The 22,500-nt window shown below is 40.3% G+C and overlaps 1 protein-coding gene across 7 annotated transcripts in view; it reads right to left on the bottom strand.

Moving 5' to 3' along the window:
- The window catches only part of LOC137992909 (TNF receptor-associated factor 2-like), a 48,600-nt gene that overhangs the window by 10,110 nt on the left and 15,990 nt on the right, over window positions 1-22,500 (bottom strand). For 5 of the 7 annotated variants that reach the window (XM_068838469.1, XM_068838476.1, XM_068838470.1 and 2 more), the window contains 5 exons: window positions 21,593-21,757; window positions 16,736-16,813; window positions 11,894-11,983; window positions 11,099-11,548; window positions 6,566-9,996 (listed from right to left, as the gene is read on the bottom strand). In XM_068838469.1, coding sequence (XP_068694570.1) covers window positions 9,391-9,996; window positions 11,099-11,548; window positions 11,894-11,983; window positions 16,736-16,813; window positions 21,593-21,757 — 1,389 coding nt within the window. In that variant the 3' untranslated portion in view covers window positions 6,566-9,390. Of the gene's footprint in view, window positions 1-4,903; window positions 5,745-6,565; window positions 9,997-11,098; window positions 11,549-11,893; window positions 11,984-16,735; window positions 16,814-21,592; window positions 21,758-22,500 lie in introns of those variants that run through there. The other 2 variants (XM_068838475.1, XM_068838473.1) reach the window with 2 other exon arrangements.

Below are 22,500 nucleotides of genomic sequence, written 5' to 3'. Positions count from 1 at the left end.
CCGTGTAGCCGCGTCGAGCCCCAGCCTGAGAAATTCAGGACTTCAGCGGGGTTTGAACCCGTCACCGCGCGATATCGGTGCGACTTTCTAACCAACTGAGCTATGAAGCCAACATCGCACCGGTATCGCGAGGTCAAGAGTTCAAACTCCGTTGAAATCCTGAAATTTTCAGACTCCAATTGCTAAAATTGCGTTCATAACTGCGAGGATCATAGCTCGGCACTTGATTCTCATATCCGCAGTTTAATATATGATTCATTTCATATGTCATTTGATTGTTGATTAAATTAAGATAAGGTTTTACGCCATTTATGAATAAAAGAGATGCTTTAATTTTAGCTTTAAGGGAACTTTGCTTCGATACTAAGTATAAATAGGCCGCATGTGAGAGATGCAATATCACCCTCCCAACCCGGTTGTAATTACATACGCGCAACTGAGTTTGCCGCTAGAAGTATTTGACAATCGCCACCTTGTTAACAAATCTGCATGTCAACTTTGAATTTAAACATGAAAAGTTTTGAAGGGAAACCGTTGCCAAGCGAAAAAAATCAGCGAGGAAAAACTGAATGAAGAGAAATAATATATTAAAAAATTCACGGACTCCCGAGACTATTTGTCTTGCTCAAGTGGCACGTCAGTTCCGTTGTGTAATCGCACAGAAAACTTGGTTCTTACAACATCCACATGAAAATAAAGCGTAAGATATGACAGGAAAGTTTTGCTTTCTACATATTAGCAAATAAAACTTGTTAAAATGACAAAAAAATCTGTCGTTTGTATTCACGAGGAAGTGAAGGTTGTGATTGATAATACAAGGAGGATAGGCGTGAAATTCATTCATCCCTCAGTGTCTGTTCCTTTCCGTAAAAATTGCCCATGGAACAAAATTGAAACTGAAAGACATACTAATATTTAAATAAAACAATCGTTAAAACCTAGATTAAAGTTAAAACACAATCTATTTATAAAACTTTCTCATAAAGTATGAGTTAAAGAAAAAATGTAAAGTTATCGTAATTTATTATGAAGACAGCCGAACCTCGATTTAACCAAGTAAACAATATTTGCATTTTTGTGCGCTGGTTTATGAAAAACCAACAAATAATGGATAGAAAAGCACTGGATGCAACGAAGTCCCTTTGAATGGTGTCACCATTTTTTTTTAAAATTAGTCTCACCTTCTTCATATTCGTTCTCAACAGGCCTTCGAACTCGTGTATTTCGCCTCGTGATGACCAAAAAGTAAAGGAAGCAAATTGCAAATAAAAGCCATCTTGTGGCGATTAAGAAGCGTCTACGTATGTTCCAATAGACTTCTTTGATTGGAGACATTCTTAAGTAAAGGAAGAAGACTTGAGTTTCTTAAGTGTTTCAATGAACGTTCTTGTGCTAGCGTTGTCTGTCGTTGTCTTTAGTGCACACCACTGATCTCACGGTAAACAATGAATGTGTAACAAAAGTTTGAGCGTCCTTTTTGCAGTTGCTGGCAGACAAATCAGTGCGTGACGCAATCGCACTGTCAAACGATCTGAGTAATTGGGTAGTAATCATTGTTTCTCATTCGGGGATCTGACTTGTTAGCAGTATCCAGTTGGAGTGAAACTTCAATTTACCAAACTTTATATGAAGATGTCTTCGTTACAGCGAATGGGTATGTCGCCCCCCCCCCACGTTAGTGTAAAATGTATAATAAAAAAACCCTAAATTTCGCAGTGTCTTTGCCCTTTTAGCACAAAAGCGGCAGGTGATGATAAGAAAGGCCATTTCAGTTATGTCACTGGGCATCAGCTGCGACAACTTGAAATATTGAAGCTATCTGGTCATCCAAAATAGCAGCGGCACCTTCTCACGATGTACACTCAGGGCACGGTTGTTCGAAAGCCGATTAACGTAATCCAAGGTTAGCGTAATCTCTTGCTTCATGTTTTCAACTTTTTGGTAAAACTTTCTTTTTCTTATTTTTGTTTTTCAAGATTGACTTCTAATGTAAAGTTTTGCCGAATATCAGCGTTGAACAGCATTTGGGAGTAGAGAAATAACTCCTTGGCTAATTTTTAATCTGGGATTAGTGTTAATTGGCTTTTGAACAACCGAGCCCTGGAAGCAAGATGAAACACTGCTCTATAATCCACTGTTTAGACTTTTTAACTCTCGTACAATTTACGTCGCAAAAGTACTTTACTTGGCACCACGTCTCAGTTAGTTATTTTGACTGCGCTAAATTAAAACCCTGCGGTGATTTCGCGCAGTTCCCACGGCTCTTTACCGCCATCAGAGCGTTAACACTGTTCTTACTTTTTTATTTTCATTTTCCGCTCAGGCAACCTCTCGTGAGGCGAGGATTATTTGCCTTCCTGAACGTTGAGGCTGGTTTTCAGTATGCCTGAACACAAGCAACTGACACAGACACATTTATTTGCCGTCGGTCGTTCAAACTAAAGGTATTGATAATAAAGGCACTGCTTAATAGTTTGCTTATTGGTACTTAAGCTTACGTAACTAGTGAATATCAGTACTTGTAGTCTCCACTTCTAAGTTTAGCCAGTCTTACTTTGGAATACGGCCGGCTGAATCAGCCAATAATAGTACGATATTATTCCTGCAGTCATTGTTGTACGTTTAAGGTATGGGGAGTGAAACTGCGGCGTAGACAGGAAACGACACGGAGTGTCGCTTTGTCGATGCGGTCACCGAACACATATCCCTCGGGAGGATAAGTGGGCCGCGAGGTTTAGCTCGCGAGCTTTGAGTCTTGAAACTGACAAAGTGACATTTGGTGAAGGGAGCAGTTAATACATCAGGGCTAAGCCAATGAGAGGGTAATCTGGGGGAATTAAATACCATTTTCACGGGTTTTATGCGTTGCATGCATAATAAAGTAAATTCAAATCATTACTGTTTATTGTTACACAACAGACTCTGAGGAATACACGAAAACAACCAAAGCCGGAGGCTTAAATGGCATATGGTCAGCAAACATAATTTGAAAAATTTGCTTGAATAGAAGAAGGCTTTAACTAAAATGCTTATACAACTAAATATGACTACTTAATTTACAAACACACAGGATAATATAATTAAATAAATTGCATAAACAAGTACTCCCAGTATAATTGTTTCAAATAACAGGAAATTGTATTCAAATAACAGGAAACAAAAAACAAAAACAAAAACAAAACATTAACAATTTGTCCACAAAGTTTACAATTTAGTCCCAAGGGACTTGATCAGACTATAGAATTAAGGGAAATAAGTTCCATAGCCAATTTTTCAATATACTAACTCAGCATTCAGAAACTGAATGCAGTCTCAACTTTTTTTAAAAGTTACTTAATGTGAGGCTGTTGCACACTGTTAACGGAATATCATTCCAAATAACTGGAGCCTGCCAGGTAAGGCAGGAAAAGGGCATTATATAAAGTTTTCAGAGTATCCAAAAGTAAGTATCGCCTTGTCTTGCACAAAACTCCAATTATCTTAGAGACTTTCTCACAGACAACAGAGATATGCGGTTTCCAGGATAGATTTTCATGAATGATAATTTCAAGGAATTTGTCTTCCTGCACACGTGTGATGGGGGAATTATTTATAGAAATGTTTATATCTGAGAGGTTAATCCGTTTACGACGTAGGTGAAAAATGATGAATTTAGACTTGTCAGGATGGACAATGAGTTTGTTAGCACAAAACCAAGAAGAAACACGAGCGAGCTCTACATTATGGATGGTTACTAAGGTAGCCAAGTCATTATGACGAAAAAAGATATTTGTATCATCAGCAAAGAGAATGATTGACAGGAGGTTTGAGACATGAAAAAGATCATTGATGTATAAAAGAAAAAGTAAAGGTCCAAGGACTGAACCTTGTGGAACCCCACATACAGCCGTATTATATGTAGATGTATGGTCATGAACCATGACACACTGTTGTCTGTGAGATAAATAGCTAGCAAGCCAGGCCAACGGAATTCCTCTAATTCCATAAAAATTTAGTTTATCCAGAAGTATTTCATGGTTGACTGTCTCTTTTTGAGCGGGACTATCTATTTTTGAGCGGGAATTTCTGATTTCCTTAGCCTTCAGTTTCGTGAAAAATGATACCCTATTCTAGAATCAAACGCTCTGATTTATTCTAGAGAAAACTGCTTGAAAACCCTACCCTTCACAGAGGCACATACCTATATAGCCCATATATGGCAGTACCCATATATCAGCAGATTCCACATTGCTCTCAGGTATGCCATAGATTCGGATATTAGTTCTGTGAGTATATTGCTCCAAGTCGTCTAACTGGCTTGTAAGAGTTTCGTTCGAGACTTTTAAAGTATAGACTCAATATTCCTGCATTGCTCAAGATCAAATTTAAGGCTTTCGAAAACAGGTTCGCAGAATTTAGGAGAAGTAATGAGTTTGTTGACTGTGGGATCGACAAATTCTTGTATCTTCAATTGTATGATGGAAGGAAGACGTTCATCGATCCACTTGTTGAGCTTCGCTTCGATCCTCTCCCAGTTTTCACAAAATTCATCGTCAGAAGTTGTAGTAGGCGATTTCGGCGAAGAAGTAACCTTGTGTTTTGCCTTTGGTTTGCCCATTTTGAGATTTTCGCGGAGAATTCAATCAAGTTCTCCAAAAAAAAAAAAAAGAAGATGATCAGAGTAAAAGATAAACCGCCATTTTGCACCGCTGACCGCTGATTTTCGATAGTCGGCACATCAGAAGCCTGTTTGAATTTTTGAAGAACTGTTTGGGCTAAAAAAAAAATCTTTAAAAAGCAACTAACACGGCATAACTACCACCTTACACATGTAAGCAAATTGAAGTCCTGCACTGTTTGGACTTTATTTTACCTGCGCATATTTACGTTACAAATAAAAGGGCATAATTGTCACTTTGAAGCGTTATTTCAATTTCATTTATTTGATATACTACGATCAAGTATTACAGTAAGTCTTGATAAGAAGCCGTGCACTCAACTGAACTTTTTTACCTGTACAAAATACATCTGCCGCGTTTTGCAAATCTATGCGAACTCTGGGTCATTCAAGACCCTTGTGGGGACTATAGCCCATATTTGCGGTTAATGTGAAACTTCGTCTCGGTCCATAAACACGCAAAAAAAGAACTTGGCCAATTTCCAGTCATCTTGACCTCACGCTTGGTCAATAACCCATACGTACAATTGTAAAAGAAAAATTGGACTCGCTTTAAGCGTTTTTCTAATGATTGTACTTATTTACGTACGTCAATGAATATGAAGTATTACATAAATGGTATTTGTACAGGTTTTCTTTCCCATTCTTTGTCACTGATGAATACTGAAAAAAGTTATTTTTTTCGTGCTGAAGGTCGATAATATGAACAATTTTAAAACTCAGTTAATACTTAAGATATTACCCACGAAATATTACACACATCGTGATTATCACACAAAAAAGGAAAAAGTGAAAAAAGGCTATCATGTCGTGATATCGTTTGATTCATTATATACACTACCATTCAGCTACAATCAGATAATCTAACTCATAATTGAATGAGTAAACGAGAGCTTTGTTCAACAGTTCTTCCTAAGTTGCTACACCTATGATACACGTTTTGTTGGAAGGTTAACTTTGACCTTTCCATTTATATAATTAGCTCACCATCTTTGATTTGATGCCAGCGTTTTTCCACATCCAAATCAAAGCGCCATATTGTCATTTCAGCTCATGATGGTTTTTCCAGGTAACTTCATCATTTTCCCTTTAGATAGAATTAGGACTTTTAGCTTTTCACTTTAACTCGGATTTTCTTAAGGGTGAGGTCAAGTGCGACATTTAAAAATTGTAACTGGTTCACATAGAAACAACTTTAGAAGGAATACGTCGCCTTAAACACGCTCTGAAAAGAAGGTTAAGGGAACTGAGAAATGCCTAGTTTTTATTATACAATCCAATCCAAGCTTTTGGGCTTCTACTTCGCCTTTGTTTATCTCTGTCAAGGAGCTTATCAGCTTCAGACTACTACGATTCTTTTCACAAAATAGTCGTTTTTATGGAGCAATAAGAGAGAAGAAAACGGGGTTAAAAACGTAAATTTTGTTAAGTGCGAGCGAAATCAAGGTATCGAGCCCAGTAAACGGGCGTAAGTAAGCGCTGTGGTGTCCACAGTAAACGCCTCCAGCTGGCTAATTACGGGCACTCCGACCTTGGGAAGGGCTATTTCTTCGAGTAGGTTTGTGTTAAAATAGCGAAAACGAACTCCCAGGACAATTTCGTCTCAGATTAAAAATAATAATAATTATGAGATATAGTTAAGAATGACGACAGCGAAGTTGTTGACTAATTAGATTTTTTTAAATCTCAGGAAATCGAAGAAATCGATCACTTAACTGGGTAAGGTCTTTCGGTAATAGAAATACATTTGTTCGAAATTGATTGTTAAAAGTACGAAATAAACAAAGAAAGAGGCAATTACAAACAAAACAAACCAAAAGCAAATAACATCTAAGAAGCCAACTTATGAAATACAAGCGTTTGATAAAACCGTGAAATTGCATTTGTATTATGCACTGGACAAGTCTCAATAATCAATATTTTTATTTGTTATTTATTTATTTATTTATTTATTTATTTATTTATTTCAGCACACACTAACCGATTCTTACAGTATCACGCTTAATACACTAGGGAGCTTTAGCAACGACAACGGCGACAGCAAAGAGAACGTCACAAATTTGCATATTTAGTGAGCAAAAGCAATAGCTTTGCACGCTCTGCACGTGCATCTTTTCATTTTTGTCTATTTCTTTGCCGTCGTCAGCAAAACAAGAACGTGAAATGACCAAATTTGAGGTTTTACGGAGAATGTCAGCGCTTGAGGATAAATCTGAATTGAGCGCCGTTCATACTAGTTTCTTTCTTGAGGTTTGCCACACCTTTGTCACATTAAAATGCTTGGAATAGTCGCGAAACGATTATAATAAGGCGAATTCACATTTAACGACGTCGTTCTCGTTGCCATTGCCGTTGCCGTCGTCGTTGCTAAAGCGCCCTGCTGTGTTCACTTACGTTGCACACAGACACACACACACCCACCCACCTTCTTTGAAGCCACAATACGATCAACCACAAATTAATACTAGAAATTCTAGAATGTGATTTTGGAATAGCTGGTGTGGTCAAAGAGTGGATTAAATCATATTTATCTGAGAGAAAACAGCAAACTCTGGTGAAACAGCGTGTCTGCACGATGATTTCCAATTAGATTCTGGAATGCCCCAGGGCAGTTGTTTGGGACCTGTGTTGCTTTTGCTTTACGCTTCTGGACTTTTCACAGTTGTCGCTCAACATTTGCTCAACATCCACACTTACGCTGATGATACGCAATTGTATATGTCTTTTAATAAAGCTAGTTCTCAGCTCTCCCAGACAAACACAATTGAATCAGTATGTAATCTTAAGCTTGGCGTCTGCTTTGATCATCATCTGTCGATGAGTGACCACATTGGTCGTAAAGTTTGCAGTAAAATATATTTTAGAATAAGGAAATACTTAACTGAGGGCGCCACCAAGGTTTTGGTCCCTAGCAACATGGCATCTCGATTATTGTAGTACTCGTCTATACGACATTCTACAAAATCAACTTCATTGGCTACAGAAAGTTCTTAACGCTACTGCTCGCATTGTCTGCTAAGTGCCCAAGTATAGTAATATAACACCCGTTTTAAAAGAGTTACATTGGTTGCCCGTGAAATATGATTATTGTCACAATTCATCTTACTGGTATATAGCAATACATGGCTCTTTCTTACTTATCACATCTGCTGATATCTAAATCTGAAAGTCCTTACAACTCTGATGATTCACCTTTAGTAGTTCGGAGAACTAATTGTAAGACCATTACTATCTATGGAACACTTTCCCATTGACCATTAGGAAACAAACTGATTTAGAGAAATTTAAAAAAGAGCTCAAAACTTTTCTTTTTACAATGAGGTTTAACTAAAATCGTCTTAAGTCTTTTAGGGTACTAGGGTTAACACTACTACCACTACTACCACCACCACCACCACCACCACCACCACCACCACTACTACTACTACTACTACTACTACTACTACTACTACTACTACTACTACTACTACTACTACTACTACTACTACTACTACTACTACTACTACTACTACTACTACTACTACTACTACTACTACTACTACTACTACTGCTACTGCTACTGCTACTGCTACTGCTACTGCTACTACTATATTTTGACTAGTATATTATCAAATTTAAAATAAGAATGAACATTTTCTTATCATCGACTAGTTTTTAAGTAAGTTAGTTTTTGCTAAATTTTGCTTTTTACTTTTGTACATCTAGTCTTTCTCTCTTTTAAATGTACATATCGCCTTAGAATATTTATAGTTCTGGCGCGTTATAGATGTTAATTATCTTTTTTATTATTATTATTATTATTACTGAATAGTGGCGGCGGCTTGGTACTGAAATGTCAGCCACTTTCAACGGTGAATAATGTATACCACTCAAGAACTTGAAGGAAAAAAGAGCATGGAGCAAAAACCTTTCTGTCGTAACGTTAAGTATGACACACACAAAAAAAGCAAGAACAAAACATTTTTTATATCCTGATCGGCTGCTAGAATGTACACAGTACATTAGCAATCTCCTTCGAGTTAACCGACCAGAAAGCTCAAAAAGCAACATATACTTCTGGTATATTCGGATAAAACTTATTCTTTTTTAAGAATTTCAAGAATACCAAGAGAAAACAGTGGGGTCCACTTCTAACTGGTCCGAGTGGACATTATTACCTTTCTGGTGCTCGGCATTCTTATTTTTGCCTGATGAAGGCCGAACGGCTGAAACGTCGGACCAGTTGGAAATTCACCACACTGTTTATCTCTTGGTATTCTAATCTACAAATTTACGTGGTGGTACTGGACAGCATGTAGTCGTATTACATATACTAATCCCTCCCTGCCCTAATTAACCCGTTGACTCCCAGGAGGGATCAGTATGTAGATTCTCCTCACAATTTTCATGAATGTCAGTCAGACAGGTATTGAGAATGGAAATTAAGGTCTCATCTTGATATAACACCAAGTTCTCATCACACCCAACAAAGCAATCTATGGTACTAGTTAGGAGAATGAAGGTTTCGGTTTTGGCAATGAAAGGATTTCGGACCTTCCATCTTTTCCTGCTCTGGAAGCAAAAAACGAGAAACCTTGGTTATTGTCATTTTTAGTCGTATATCTTAGGCAGGCCACAGCCACTTGTTTTTTATGTGACTTACAAATTCAAGTTACCAGTGACTACTCAAACTATTGTTAAACCTATCAATACAACTTACATTCAGAATACTCCACGGGGCAGTAGGCTTTCTTTTAAATATCGGTGGTATCCACAATAATCCTGAAAAACACGGTGTCTTCCCGGACATAAGAATGAGTATTCAATACTGACAAAGAGCAAAACATTGGACACCCACTGGCGATGTTCGACTCTCGCCTTGGCCTCTGAAATGAGGAGCTGCTAGGATCTGGCCTGAAGGCATCGATGACGTGTTCCACATTATCCTGGTCGAGCAGCATTATGGTGACCTTCTGTCTGAATGGCCAGCGGAGCAAGGCGTCGTATTCACCACGCATGACGACAAAGAAGACTGAGATATGTGTTCCTCGGCCCATGCCATCTCCGTTAAGGTACAACCGGGCGCACATTTTGTAGCCATAGCGACTAGTGTAGAAACAAGGACTGTAAATGGATGTCTGTCTTCCAGATAGTGCATCATTTCTTTTAAGAGCAAAGTCAGTGACTTTCCATAGAAGGATGCCATCACAACTAGAAATTTGTTGCTCACGGACGCTTTCCCCCATGTCTGAGAGAACGACATTCCTGAGTGCTAAGTTGTGCTCTGCGGCGTCCAGTCGTCTCTCAAGTCGCCTTATGCTTTCCACAGCACCATCCACTTGACGTCGAAGTGAAGATACCTGCAATGAACAAATAAATGGATGAATGGATTTTTCGATCGATTGATCGATCCATTAATCAATCAATCAATCAATCAATCAATCAATCAATCAAGAAAGTGGGCAGCATTGGTGAGTTAGTAAGCCAATCACTCATCAATCAAAACATAGATGGTCAACAAGAAGTGTATCAGACAGTGCAAGAAAGGATTGCATTTGCATTTCTCATCCGTCTCTGGAATGCAAAGACTCTTTTAAAGGATAGCGTTTTCATATTATAAGGGTGATTACATGCCCAGGAAAATATTTCTAGCATAATACAACAGTCAAATCGTTCAAAATCATAAGCCTTTTAACTGTACGTTAGGGCTAATCTGTCAACACATACTGCAAAATAAGTGCGATCTCACGTTTCCAAAACTTGCAATTTTTCGCGGATTGCCAAAATTTTTCTAATCTTCAAAGACGCCAAAGTGCTGTCTCGGAGCCGACCAAATTTTGCAAAGCAGCCTTTTTTGTTTGTACAGCAATGTAGCTGTCATTCACTGTAGTCATTTTAATGCACTGCTGTGCATGTATTGGGTTTCTGTCGTTTTGCGCGCGCCATGGCGGGACGAAATAATTTTTACCTGGTCCTTCAGCTTTGGATAGCGAAGAACAGCATTCAGCATATGGCACGAATTTATGTAACTCATATCCTATTTTCGCGGCTTTCGGCTTTTTCTTGAATCACTTGTTTTATTCCCAACAATACACCATTACAGTTGTAGTACTGTTAATGCACTATAAAGAGCCTTTTCTGCGGGTGGTTAACGTTGCTGCTTATAGAAGGCGCAGAAATCGCTTAAATAGACGTCGTTTTTTGTTTTTCCTGATGTAAACAGGAGGAGGAGGGTCATTTTTCTCAGCGGGTTATGAATGATGTTGATGTCAATCAAGGATGTTTTGGAACTGCAAATTTCGGTAGTGCGACCAAGAAAAAAAAAAAGGAAGTTGGAAACTGTCTGCCAAAAAAATTAACCGTCAAAAATTAGAAGATACAAAAATACGCTTAGTGCGACCCGGCCCTTACCCAAGTACCTTTTTCTTGAAAGAAACATACACGTTTCTGTGTGTCACATACCTCAAGTTTGACGTTTTCCAACTCGCGTCCCGTTTCACCAATCAAAAACTCCATATTATTATTTGCATTTTCCGCGTTCGTTAGTCGTCTAGGGACATCGCCTGGCAACGGAAGAGACTGCAGAGATGAGTGCATGGATGCCATTACCGGACCATTTCGTGATGTAAGTGTCCCTTCCAGTAAATTAACTCTTCGTTCATGATCGTGTAGCTTTTGTCTCAGATCTGTTGTTTCATTCATAACTGTATCTATTCGTGATATTGCATTAGAAATGAACGTTTCTGAATTCCTTATCCACTCATCAGAGATACCTCCACCATATGCACCCGTCAGTGGAGTTAGCTGGGTCCTCACCTGCTTCTCCAGACGAAGGACAAAACTTAATAGAAGGTTCAGATGAAGAACGGAACACAACTGATTGTGCTTGCTTGCCTCAGATTGCTTCATTTTCTGTAAATTACGTTAACAGCTTATTAAGCAATTCAGTTTATATATCAGAGAAATTAGAAGGAAGAACGAAATCAGAATAACACCATATCTTGTTTAATCGCTTGCATCGACTTACGTAACACAGACAACCACTTAGACTAACTCTTTTATGTCCCTGAATTTGTTAAAGGCATTAGGGGCCCTTCCCCTCAACACAAGATTATTAAAGCTCATTGGAAATCTCCACTTCTTTTTATTCAAATTGATATGTGGCCGAGCAGAAAATTAAGCTTCCAGTGATTGGAAAAAGGAAAGTCAAAACGGAAAAAGAATACAAATTTTCGTCAAAAGTCGTGACGTACCAACCTGTTTAACTTCACATCCGATTTGCTCAAATCTGCAGCCTTTCTCAACTGCTTCGCAGTCACCATTGTTGGGGTTCACGTGATTTTCCATCTATGCAAGACATAATTCGTTTCAGTTTAAAGTTACATAATTACAACACGCTCAACATAGAAACGTATTGAACGCCCTAACTGCCTTGACAATATGATACTTCTATTTGATGCTCTGGTTACTATATGCGTTGGTTTTCTTCTCAAATTCGGTATTTACTTCATCATCTTGGTACCCTGCGAGCAGAGTCTCTTTCGATCTTCCTAGATAAGTCGGGAAGAGGAAAGTAGACTGCTCGCCGCCTCCAAATTCTTTGATTTGCCGCTCATCCAAAGAATTGGATGAGTCAGTCCAGTTTCGACTTGTCAAATCTGTTTTTTTAATTTTTGCGCATGATCAATCGCCACGCATCATCAATATTTTGAAATTTACAACAGCGTGGCAATTTTAACTGTTAGAATTCCCATGAGTTTTTCCTATGTGTCGGTTAACGAAACTAGTCAGACAGAAACCTATAAAATTTTCAGTAAAAAAAATGAAATGGCATTTTAAGAGTATGGACTATCTTGAGTTTCCGATGAAATGATTCCTTGATTGTCGTTGTTTGCCAGAGTTGTTGGAAAATATCCCGTTTTCGTTTTGTGGTTTTGTGGCTACTGGTCACGCGTGACTGACACCGAATACACTTAAATTTTTAACGCATGCTTAATGCGAAATGTGGAGGCTGCTTTTTCCACGATACGAGGTGCTTACATTGATTTACCTTAATAGCAAATATCTTAATACTTTCGCTTCTCATATTTGCAGTTTGTACTGATTTGATTTTACATGATATTAACTTCTTTGTATACTTTGTTCTCTAATGTATTGTCTGTAAAACACAACAGAATACTGTAGCCATCTCTACTTGTTCTCTCTTTTATACAAGTGTAACCACTGCTCGCCTCGACTTGCTTTTGCTAACTGTGAGAGGTGTATTTTTATTTTTAATAAAACTGACTTATCTTGTACGGCTTAAAAAGTTGTTATAACGATAACAAGGTCAAAAACATTCAAATTCGAAACGGACGTCCGGAGTTAACTAAAGGCCCACGAAGGGCATCCTGCATTTTAACGTTGTGATCATCAGGGTGCACTTCGTTAATAAGGCCAAACGAACCTGTAAAGTGACATGTGGAAACGTCTTTTTAAGAAAAGATGTTAAACTTGATTATGACCAACCTTGTTCCCAGGGTTTTTCACCGCCAAAGATAAGGAAAAGCCCTGGGAACGTGGTTGGATCATGACTATTAAACGCCGCAAAAGAAATAGGCCCTTTGCATGATTATGTCACGTGACCTTGTAAATTATAAAATGTGGTTGTGGTAGAAAATAGATGCTAGAAATGGAAAGAGCGAGATGAAATTAGTAAAAATGTCAATTTTGAGGCCACTGGCGTTAAGTGCGCGATTTTAGAGCGCTTTGGGAGCGTGAGTTTGAAAAGTGCAAAAGAATAGACCTTTTCGGCTTGTACATGCTTGCATGCCCTCATTTTAATGAACAAAACAAAAGACCAAACCTCCTGAGTATTATCACATGATCTGTATTGGGAAAACAAAATGTACAAGCCGAAAAGGTCTATTGTATGCTGGATGCAGGAGGGAGGGGGTAACTGTATTGTTTTCCAGTGACGTTTCTTAACCCACTCCTCATGCCAGTGTGACGTTATGTAGCCACGGGCGAAAGTTCGGGTCGCTTGAGTGGAACGCCATCGAATCAACACCACCAGAGGTCAAGAAGAGTCAAGAAAGACAAAACCTTACGATGATCACGCTATTGCTCACTAATTGCATTGTAAGTGTGTGACCTTCTGGGAGTTAAAATGTTAGTTATTGTTGGATTTGTGTGGTGGATTAAGCGGCGGCACCGCCATTTTCTCCCCGGGACCAGCAAGTCACCATAAATCAATCACGTTTTCTATCTGCACGAGGTAACGAACAGCCTCCAGAATAGGATGTTTTAATCACTGAACATAGACGTGTAAATTACATATATATTTCTGTCGTTTTACTCGGTCGTTGTTCATATCAATCCTTTTGAGCGTGAGGTGTTCGCTGTTTTCTTGATTTGCCTTCAGATTTCTCCTCGGTGTACCACCGTAGTTACTAAAACATGGAAAGACCTAAAACCACCTACAACCACCTAAAAAAATCTACAATCATCTACAACCACCTACAACCACCTCAAAAATATCAGCAACCACCTACAACTACCTCAACAATGACGGCTGGTTCCTCAAGTCCGAGGATCAATGGGAACGTTGACCCTGACGGCAAACCCTCTGGTGGCTGTGAAGGCCTATCCTTGATCTGCAAACTCGTTGAGACCCTGGGCATGGGAATACTTGGGCAGGGGGGTTTTGCTTTCCCAGTCTGTTCCGGGATTTCGGAAGCGCGAAGCTGTCGCCTCAGCTGATCCTTAAAGCGCTTTCTAGGGGCGCCCCTGTCGCGTTTGCCCTGGCACAGTTCCCTATATACGGCTTTGGGCAATCTTGTGCCCTTTATGCGAGACAGGTGACCTGCCCAGCGTGGCCTGCTGGTCAGAAGCATGGCCTCAATGCTGGTAATATCAACTCGCTCCAAGACTTCGTTGTTAGTCACATAGTCCTACCACCGGATGCCCATGATGGACCGGAGGCATCGTTGGTGAAAGCGCTCCAGAAGCTGCACCTGTTTCCGGTACAGAACCCAGGCCTCGGAACAGTAAAGGAGATTGGTGACAACTGCTTCTCTGTAGAACAGGATCTTTTTTGAGAGGCGCAGTGAGTGATTCTTCCTTACACGCTTTTGTAGACGGCCAAAGGAGCTGCTAGCTTTCGCTGAGCGGTTGTCCACATCCTAACGCTCCCGAGGTATGTGAAATGCTCAACGGTGTTCATCAAGTTTCCTTCAATACTGATGCTTGGAGGGTGGTAGGTTCCACGTGGAGGTTTCTGGTACAGTCCTTCGGTTTTCTTGAGGCTGATTGTCAGGTCGAAGGCCTTTGCTCCATCTGCAAAGCGGTTGACAACTGCTTGCAGGGCTATTCACTGTGTGCAAGAGGGGCGCAGTCGTCTGCAAAGAGCAGCTCTAGGATCACCTCCTCAAGAGTTTTGGTGTGGGCCATGAGTCTGTGGACGTTAAAGACACTCCCATTCGTTCGGAACCGTATGTAAATCCCTTCTGTGAGGTCCTCCTTTGCTTCTCTGAGCATCATGCTGAAAAAGATTGCTAAGAGCGTTGGTGCGAGGACTCATCCTTGTTTGACGCCGTTGACGATGGGGAAGGGGACGGAAAGGTCGCCACTGTGCCTCACCTGCCCCATCTGACCTACGTGAAACTGTTGCAGTATGTTCAGGAACTTTGGAGGGCAGCCTAATCTTGCAAGGATGTTCCATAACCCGTTTCGGCTGACCGTATCAAAGTCCTTCGTAAGATCTGTGAATGCTGCATAGAGTCCCATGTTTTGCTCCTGCACTTCTCCTGAATTTGGCGCAGGACGAAGATCATGTCTGTGGTTCCTCGATTAGCTCTGCACTCACACTGACTATATGACAGGGTTTCTTCGGCGATTGAAGGAATGAGTCTGTCCAGCTGTACCCTTGCCAAGATTTTCCCCGCAATGGATAGTAGTGTAACGCCTCTGTAGTTGGAACACTCTGATTTCACTCCTTTGTTCTTGTACAGAGAGACTATGACGGCATCGCGAAGATTGTGTGGGACAACTCCACATTCCCAGCATTCCTGGAATAAATCAATCAGTTTTGCAAGAAGAGTGTCACCCCCATACTTGTACACCTCTGCTGGTACGCCGTTGACTCCAGGAGCCTTGTGACGCTTCTGCTTCGCAATTGCTGCTTTCACTTCTTGCTGGGTTGGTGGTATATCAAGCTCTGTCTTGGCTGCTTGCTGGAGAATCTTCCTGATTTCCTCTCGGCTGAACCTGGCGTTTGTCCTCAAACAGGTTCTCATCGTGCTCAGTCCAGCGGTGGAGGATTGATTCCTTGTCAGTGAGGAGGCTATTGCCATCTAACGATCTCAAGGGAGCTTGCACTTGCTGCGTAGTGCTTTGTAGAAGGCGCAGGTGTTTCCAGTGTCTGCGTAAAGCTGAGTCTGCTCTGCAAGGGCTGTCCATCACTTGTTCTTCGTTGAAATGACCAAAGAGCAAGAATATCAAGGGGTCTTCGTTTTAGTCCATGGGGTCTCTGGTCTTAGGTCTTCGTTTTAGAAACGATCACGAAGCCTCCGTCACGTACGTACTGCTAAAGGAACCGCCTTGAACATTGCGGAAAAATCCAGACCAGGTACATGGTAGTCAAGTAGAGCTATAAACCCTAATAAAAACTCGAAAGAATGTCTTTCCCCAAGTCCCCACAACACACACTCGTACATGTAGGATATCTCCTAATTAGATGCACGCCCAATTTTGACATCCAACACGAAGTGTCCCTTTAAGTCTAAGCATTTGCTACCTATTTTCAACAATAGCTGTGGGTATAAATGCAGCAGTTAATGTTTACTTAAAGAGCAGCATTTGGGGGACATCTTGTGACGTTAAGTGTCTGAATACAGAGACAAGAGTAATGAATACTCAGAATACCCAGCCCTAACTCCTCAAAGATTGGTTTCAGAATTGGTGATGATTTCTTAAAGTAAGCAGACCAAACATAAAAGTTTCTTCGTGCATACATTTGCTCTAGGGGGTAGTGAAAGCAAATATTCTCCTCATTATGGGTCCTCAGCCTAGCTTTCATGAGAGTTTAATGAATGATTTCTATGCTATTTGAAACCTTACCTCTCCACGGGGAATTCCTTCCTTTCCACATCCACGACATTGCACCGGAAACATTTTGCAATCCTGTGCTTGGTGAGTCTTGAATTTAAGCACAAAGAAAGTACGCTTCATTACACTTCGAAGACGGGAATATTCTGAATTTCATCGATAAAATGCTTAAGTTGTTAATCATATGCCTCGACGTTTTGATCAGCCAGGGACTCCCAACAAGTTACCTTAATTTAAGGGGTAAAAATAACGGCTAGTTCAAGAAGAAGTGCTGTAACAGTTCTTTAGGTGACTCTATCCGTCTAAGGTGTGTTTTCAGAACTACATATCGTTTTGTGCCTTGTTTCGTTGATTGGGATTTCTCTATTAGATATATTAGTTTTTAATATGCAAGTAAATATTTGTATTAATGTTTATGCAGGTGTATAGCTACTGTACAAATTTTACATGTGTTTCCATATGTTTAAATTAACAAAGAAAGAAAAGACAAAAAATGAACAAAACAAATTTTTCAAAAAGGCTTACGATTATTTTAGCATTATTCACGCGCCATATCGTGCCATATCTTGAAACAACCATGGTCGGGTCTTCGCCAGTTAACCAGACAAACACACGGTCGGACACGAAAACCCCTAAAAGGTGCAGGTGGCGACAATACCGGCAGTTGGTACACCGTGACCCAAGCAGTGGTAGTACATGTACCCTTTTCAAATCAAGTAACAAATTTACCGCTCCAATTGCATAAATGGCAATGTACATCCTACGCCTCACATTCATGTGAAAAATCCTTTTGTCTAGAAACATAAGCACGAGACTAAGGATGTACAAAGTATTGTTATTCAATTTCGGCGCCATTTATGCAAAGGGCCTATGGTTACTTAAACAAAATACATATCTCTTACTAACCTCGTTTTCTCGGTCCGTACTGTAAGTTACGGACCAAGTTTTTTCCCGTTGATTTATGGCCCAAGCGCGAAGCGCGAAGGCCATAAATCAACGGGAAAAAACGAGGATCCGTGACTTACAGTACGGACCGAGAAAACGAGGTTAGTAGGATATTTATTATATCTCTGAGGTTAACCGGCGCGCGGGCAAGGAAACTAGTCAAAGTGAAGCCAAAGGTTCAGCTGCCACAAAGAATGCCGTGCCAAAATCCCAAAAACTAAATCTTCTTGGCTGTTAAGTTTGAAATAGTTGCTTGCAAGATTCAAACAGTTTTCAGTATAAGTTTAAGCAACAGAAATGACATGAAAAACTCGCTAGATGATGTTTTGTCGAAATTTTAAATTGAGCGGGCTGTACAGCGGGCCGTACTGTAGAATACGGCCCGCTAATTTAGCCAATTAGAGCGCGCGTACTATCTGAGAGATATAATATAAAGCATGAACATTATGTATTCATGCCGATGGAATGGTGTCACCATTGAAGTTTTATATATAAGATATTACTTTAACCATGGTAAATTCACGTAGTCATATATTGGGTTTAGGGTTATGGTTAGTGATAGAGAGAAGAGATAGAGAGATAAAAGGCATAAACATATGGTTATCTTTGACATGATACCGATAAAACGAAAACCACACGAAACAACGTTACTCTGGGAATGGCTAGCAGTTCCAACGTGAGTTTTTCATGTTCCATCGGCGCCATGTCGGTGGAAGAAAAGAAAAGATCTCTCATTTGCTCATTTTGTTCGTTCACCAGCAATTGTACATAACGCGATACTTGGTAACAAGAAACAGGGGCGGATTCCTTCCCCCCCCTTACCATAGGCCCTCTAGGAAAAATTATTTGTGTCCAGTCTTAAAATAGAAAAACGCCAGTTACATTTAAAGTGTCGCTCGGATTCTTGAAAAGCAGTGAGCTTATTATTATAATTTTTGATATTTGATATGCATTATACATTCTGTTTTTCACACGTGATGCATATCTATCAAGGTAAAATGTATCTGAAATAAGAAAAGCTCTGAAAGTGAACTAATCATTGTCTAAAGTGGAATCGCCTGAAGCTGATGCACACTGTACCACTTGAAAAAAGGGGGCTTTCTTCTTTGAAATTATCGTAATTCACTACTTGCACAATCCCATGATACACCTCTATTACCCCCCCCAAAACTTTTGCATAACCATTGTGTGCAATTTCTCCTGGGACATGAAAACGTCCCAAGAGAAGTCGAAAACCATGCCTATGCAGATTTTTGGGGGTTAAAAGAGGTGTATATACGGGAGGCGCGGTGGCCTCATGGTTAGTGCGCTCGACTCCGGATCGAGTGGTCCGGGTTCGGGTCCTGGTCGGGGACGTGGTGTTGTGTTCTTGGGCAAGACACTTTACTCTCACGGTGCCTCTCTCCACCCAGGTGTATAAATGGGTACCGGCGAAGTTAATGCTGGGGGTAACCCTTCGATGGACAAGCATCCCATCCAGGGGGGAGTAGAAATACTCCCAGTCGCTTCATGCTACAGAAACCGGAGATAAGTGCCGGCCTTCTAGGCTTGTGGCAGACTTTACCTTTTACCTTTACCAAAAGAGGTGTATTATGGGATTTGTGCAAGTATTGAATGACCTCAAGTGAAAAGTTTAACAAACATCCAAAGATGTTTTGACAACGAAATAGAATGATTCTTCGCTGTATTCGGCGGCGACATAGGAAAATTTCCCTGCTTTTTGTGAATACCTGCGCAATCAAGCGCGAGAGAGGCCCTTCTGGATTGAGGAAGGGTTACGGTTTTGCAAACGTTGACTGTGTAGCACTTCATATTTCAACAGAAGTAGCTATTGGAGGGTCATGTAAAGTGCTGTTTTCTACCCATGTAAATCGTATGAGTGTTAGCCCTACTGAAGGAATTGGGCCCACTCAAGGACAGAGAAAAACTCTGACCAGGGAAGGAATTGTTTTCCTGTGTCCTTGTGTGGGCCCAATTCCATTAGTAGGGCAAACGCTCACATGGTTTGCGTGAGTAGAAAACAGCGCCTCTGGATTGAGCCAAGTAGATGGGAAACCCAGTTTTGGGAAGAAACAGTAAGCCAGTGGAAAGACGATACACTTTGGCTTTCGTTAAAATACTTAGGAGTCTTCCCCCTGTCAGCTCCTGAGCGGCCAAAAGCGTCTTTATATTTCTTGTACTCTCAGGCTGTTTTTACTAATAGATGTTTCACCTTTGTTCGACGCTGGTTAATTAAATCTCGCTGGTAATCGAGAACTGACATTTCCTTGCTGATATTTTTGTAGATCTCGGCATTTTTATGGCTATTGTGTAGCATTTTCATTATTTCCCTCCCCCACACCGATAACGGTGCTTTTGTTTCATTTTCGCTCCCAGTTTCTCCTCTTTTCGCTATTACGTTAAAAATCGCGTCTAAAACCTCTGTACTTACAGCTTAAAATGACGGTCAAGCAGAAAAGACAGATTACAAAGAGAACTGATCTCTTGGCTCGATCTCACATTGATCTAGATTAGATCGATCGGAGACCACTTTTCTTCGTGGACTACTTTGGATCGGTCTCGGATCGGTTTAAAATGTTTCTATTTAGCACGCTTACGGCCTGGATCGACCCGAGACCGATTCAACCCGCAAGTGAGATCGAACAGGCCCTTGAATAGATCACTTCAATGGACGTGTAGTTAAAGTAAATTTCTACTTAAAGCAAGAACTAAATCTCTAAGTTTAATTGTTACTTGCTGAGTTAAGATACATGTACAGTTGCAGCTGCTGCATTGATTGCTTAATATTTTCTTCGTTCATTTCGCTTTTTTACTAAAACTCAAGTAAGCGGTTTTCAGAACCGAATAACCTGGATTCTATAGTGCAGTGCGGCCATTGGTGGAGATAAAATGTTGCTAAATTGATCTAAAATTGGGTACATTGTAACTTTAGTAGAAAATGTCTTCTTCTTATAATCAGGCAGGCGATAAAATGTAACCTACAGTTACTTCTCACCTGGTTTAAGAGTGCCAATGGGATCGTTCTTTTGGCAACTGCTGCTTTCCTTTCTCTATTCCTTTTACAAAGCCTACCTTCACTGGTACATCTGTATGTAAGACACACTGTAGGACAGTCATTCGTATCCAGCCTCCCTCGTCTTTTTACGGAATAAAATGCGACGCCTGTAACATCTTTCAGTTTGTTGGTGTGAAGCTAATTTATAAGGGCCGTTGATTCGATCAACGTTCGATAATTCGACACACGTTTACAAAAGAAAAAAAAAATCCTGGAGGAAAGGGAGATTCGGGGCTCGCTGGGCCCACCCCTAAATCAGCCCTTAAAAAAGCATTTGTTCTGTTTACGATCGACTATCGCAAATTTCGTGGTAGCTTCCTTTTTGAGAGCAAAACATAGCAGATGTTAAGGCATGTATTGAAAAGCAACACCTTTCGAAGAAGAAACCAAGCCAGCCATTCAAAAGATTGCTGTGTCTCCGATTCAAATTGACGCGACCGAAATAACCGAGTATGGTAATGTTCCAGAACATGTTTGCATTTAATAGGTGATAAGCGCAGTTTGTGTGTCAGCTACGTATTCCCTATTTTTATGCCTACGTTGACTAAAGAGAAAAACTGCTACTACGAAAACCCCACGGTATCACACTCGTACCGCTCGTTAGCCCTACCGCATGTCACTGAGGGATCTCCGTGGATACATGTAATAGAGCCGATACAATTGAACAGTTGAGACGGCCAATAAGAGGTGGATCGTTTTGTCGTTGGACTTAGCTGCACTTATTAACTTCGATGTCCACATAAAGTCTTTTCCATGTTATCCACGTTAACGAGGCGACTCTAAATAATTGACACAAGCTAACAGGGTAATTTAATATCAGCTGCCATTTTTGCAGTTGGTCTACGATCTGCACAATAATTTATACTGACCTTGAGAACAGCAGCTGTAATTGATTCACCACATAAAGGGCACAGTTGTTGACGATAAGGACATTCATGCTCTACGTGTCGTTGAAAATCTGATCTCTTGATCGATTCTGGACAGTTGTAATTAGTACAATGTTCTTTTTCGGCTGGGCAGGATGCAAGATGTTGCTAATTGACGAGGAAAGAATGAAAGATCGTAATCACAGTCAAGGAATCTTTTATGTTATGTATTGTCATTTAATTTCTTCTTTTCCTCTTGGTGTTTATCACGCCTTAAGCGTTGATTATTCATTGTTCATTTGATGTCGCTGTATAAGTAAATTATCCTTTACTTTTGTAAAGTGTTTTAATCCTAGCAATATAAGATAAGAACAAGCAATAGTTAGTCCGTGAGTGTTAACTGTAGAATCACCAAAGGGTTGTTGCATGCAAAGTTAAACGGGGAAAGAAAGAGGAGCAGTGCGCACAGCCGAAATTCATTGCCAAAGCCGGCGTAAAACAGTGGCAAGACCACTTTGTCGGCGAAAATGATAGCTACGAAAGAACAGAAGTAGGGAACAATAGATGGTTTTCAGTCACGCGATGAGACGGCCATTTTGGTGCACCAAACAATAACAAATTATGGCTCATGTTTTGCATTATAATAGATGTTGTTCTGTGCATCCACTCGGCTGCTATGAGTTCAGGTTAAAACCATTTATAAAACTAACCCAGAAAAAAGACGTGGTGCATGATGGAGTAGGTTGTTTGCATGTTACGTCATGGCCTTCATGTTGGATGATGACACAAACCACATGTTGGACGAAGGCCCTTAATTAATCGTTTTTGAGTTTTTTTGCAGTTGATTAGGTTGACTGGGTTTTATTGGTTGGACGCAACGTCCGGAAATGCAAAGGAACTGAAATTTGTAT

The sequence above is a fragment of the Montipora foliosa genome, chromosome 2 (genome assembly GCF_036669935.1).
Source record: "Montipora foliosa isolate CH-2021 chromosome 2, ASM3666993v2, whole genome shotgun sequence".
Classification (NCBI taxonomy): Eukaryota; Metazoa; Cnidaria; class Anthozoa; order Scleractinia; family Acroporidae; genus Montipora; species Montipora foliosa.
This window is presented reverse-complemented; position numbering and strand designations above follow the sequence as displayed.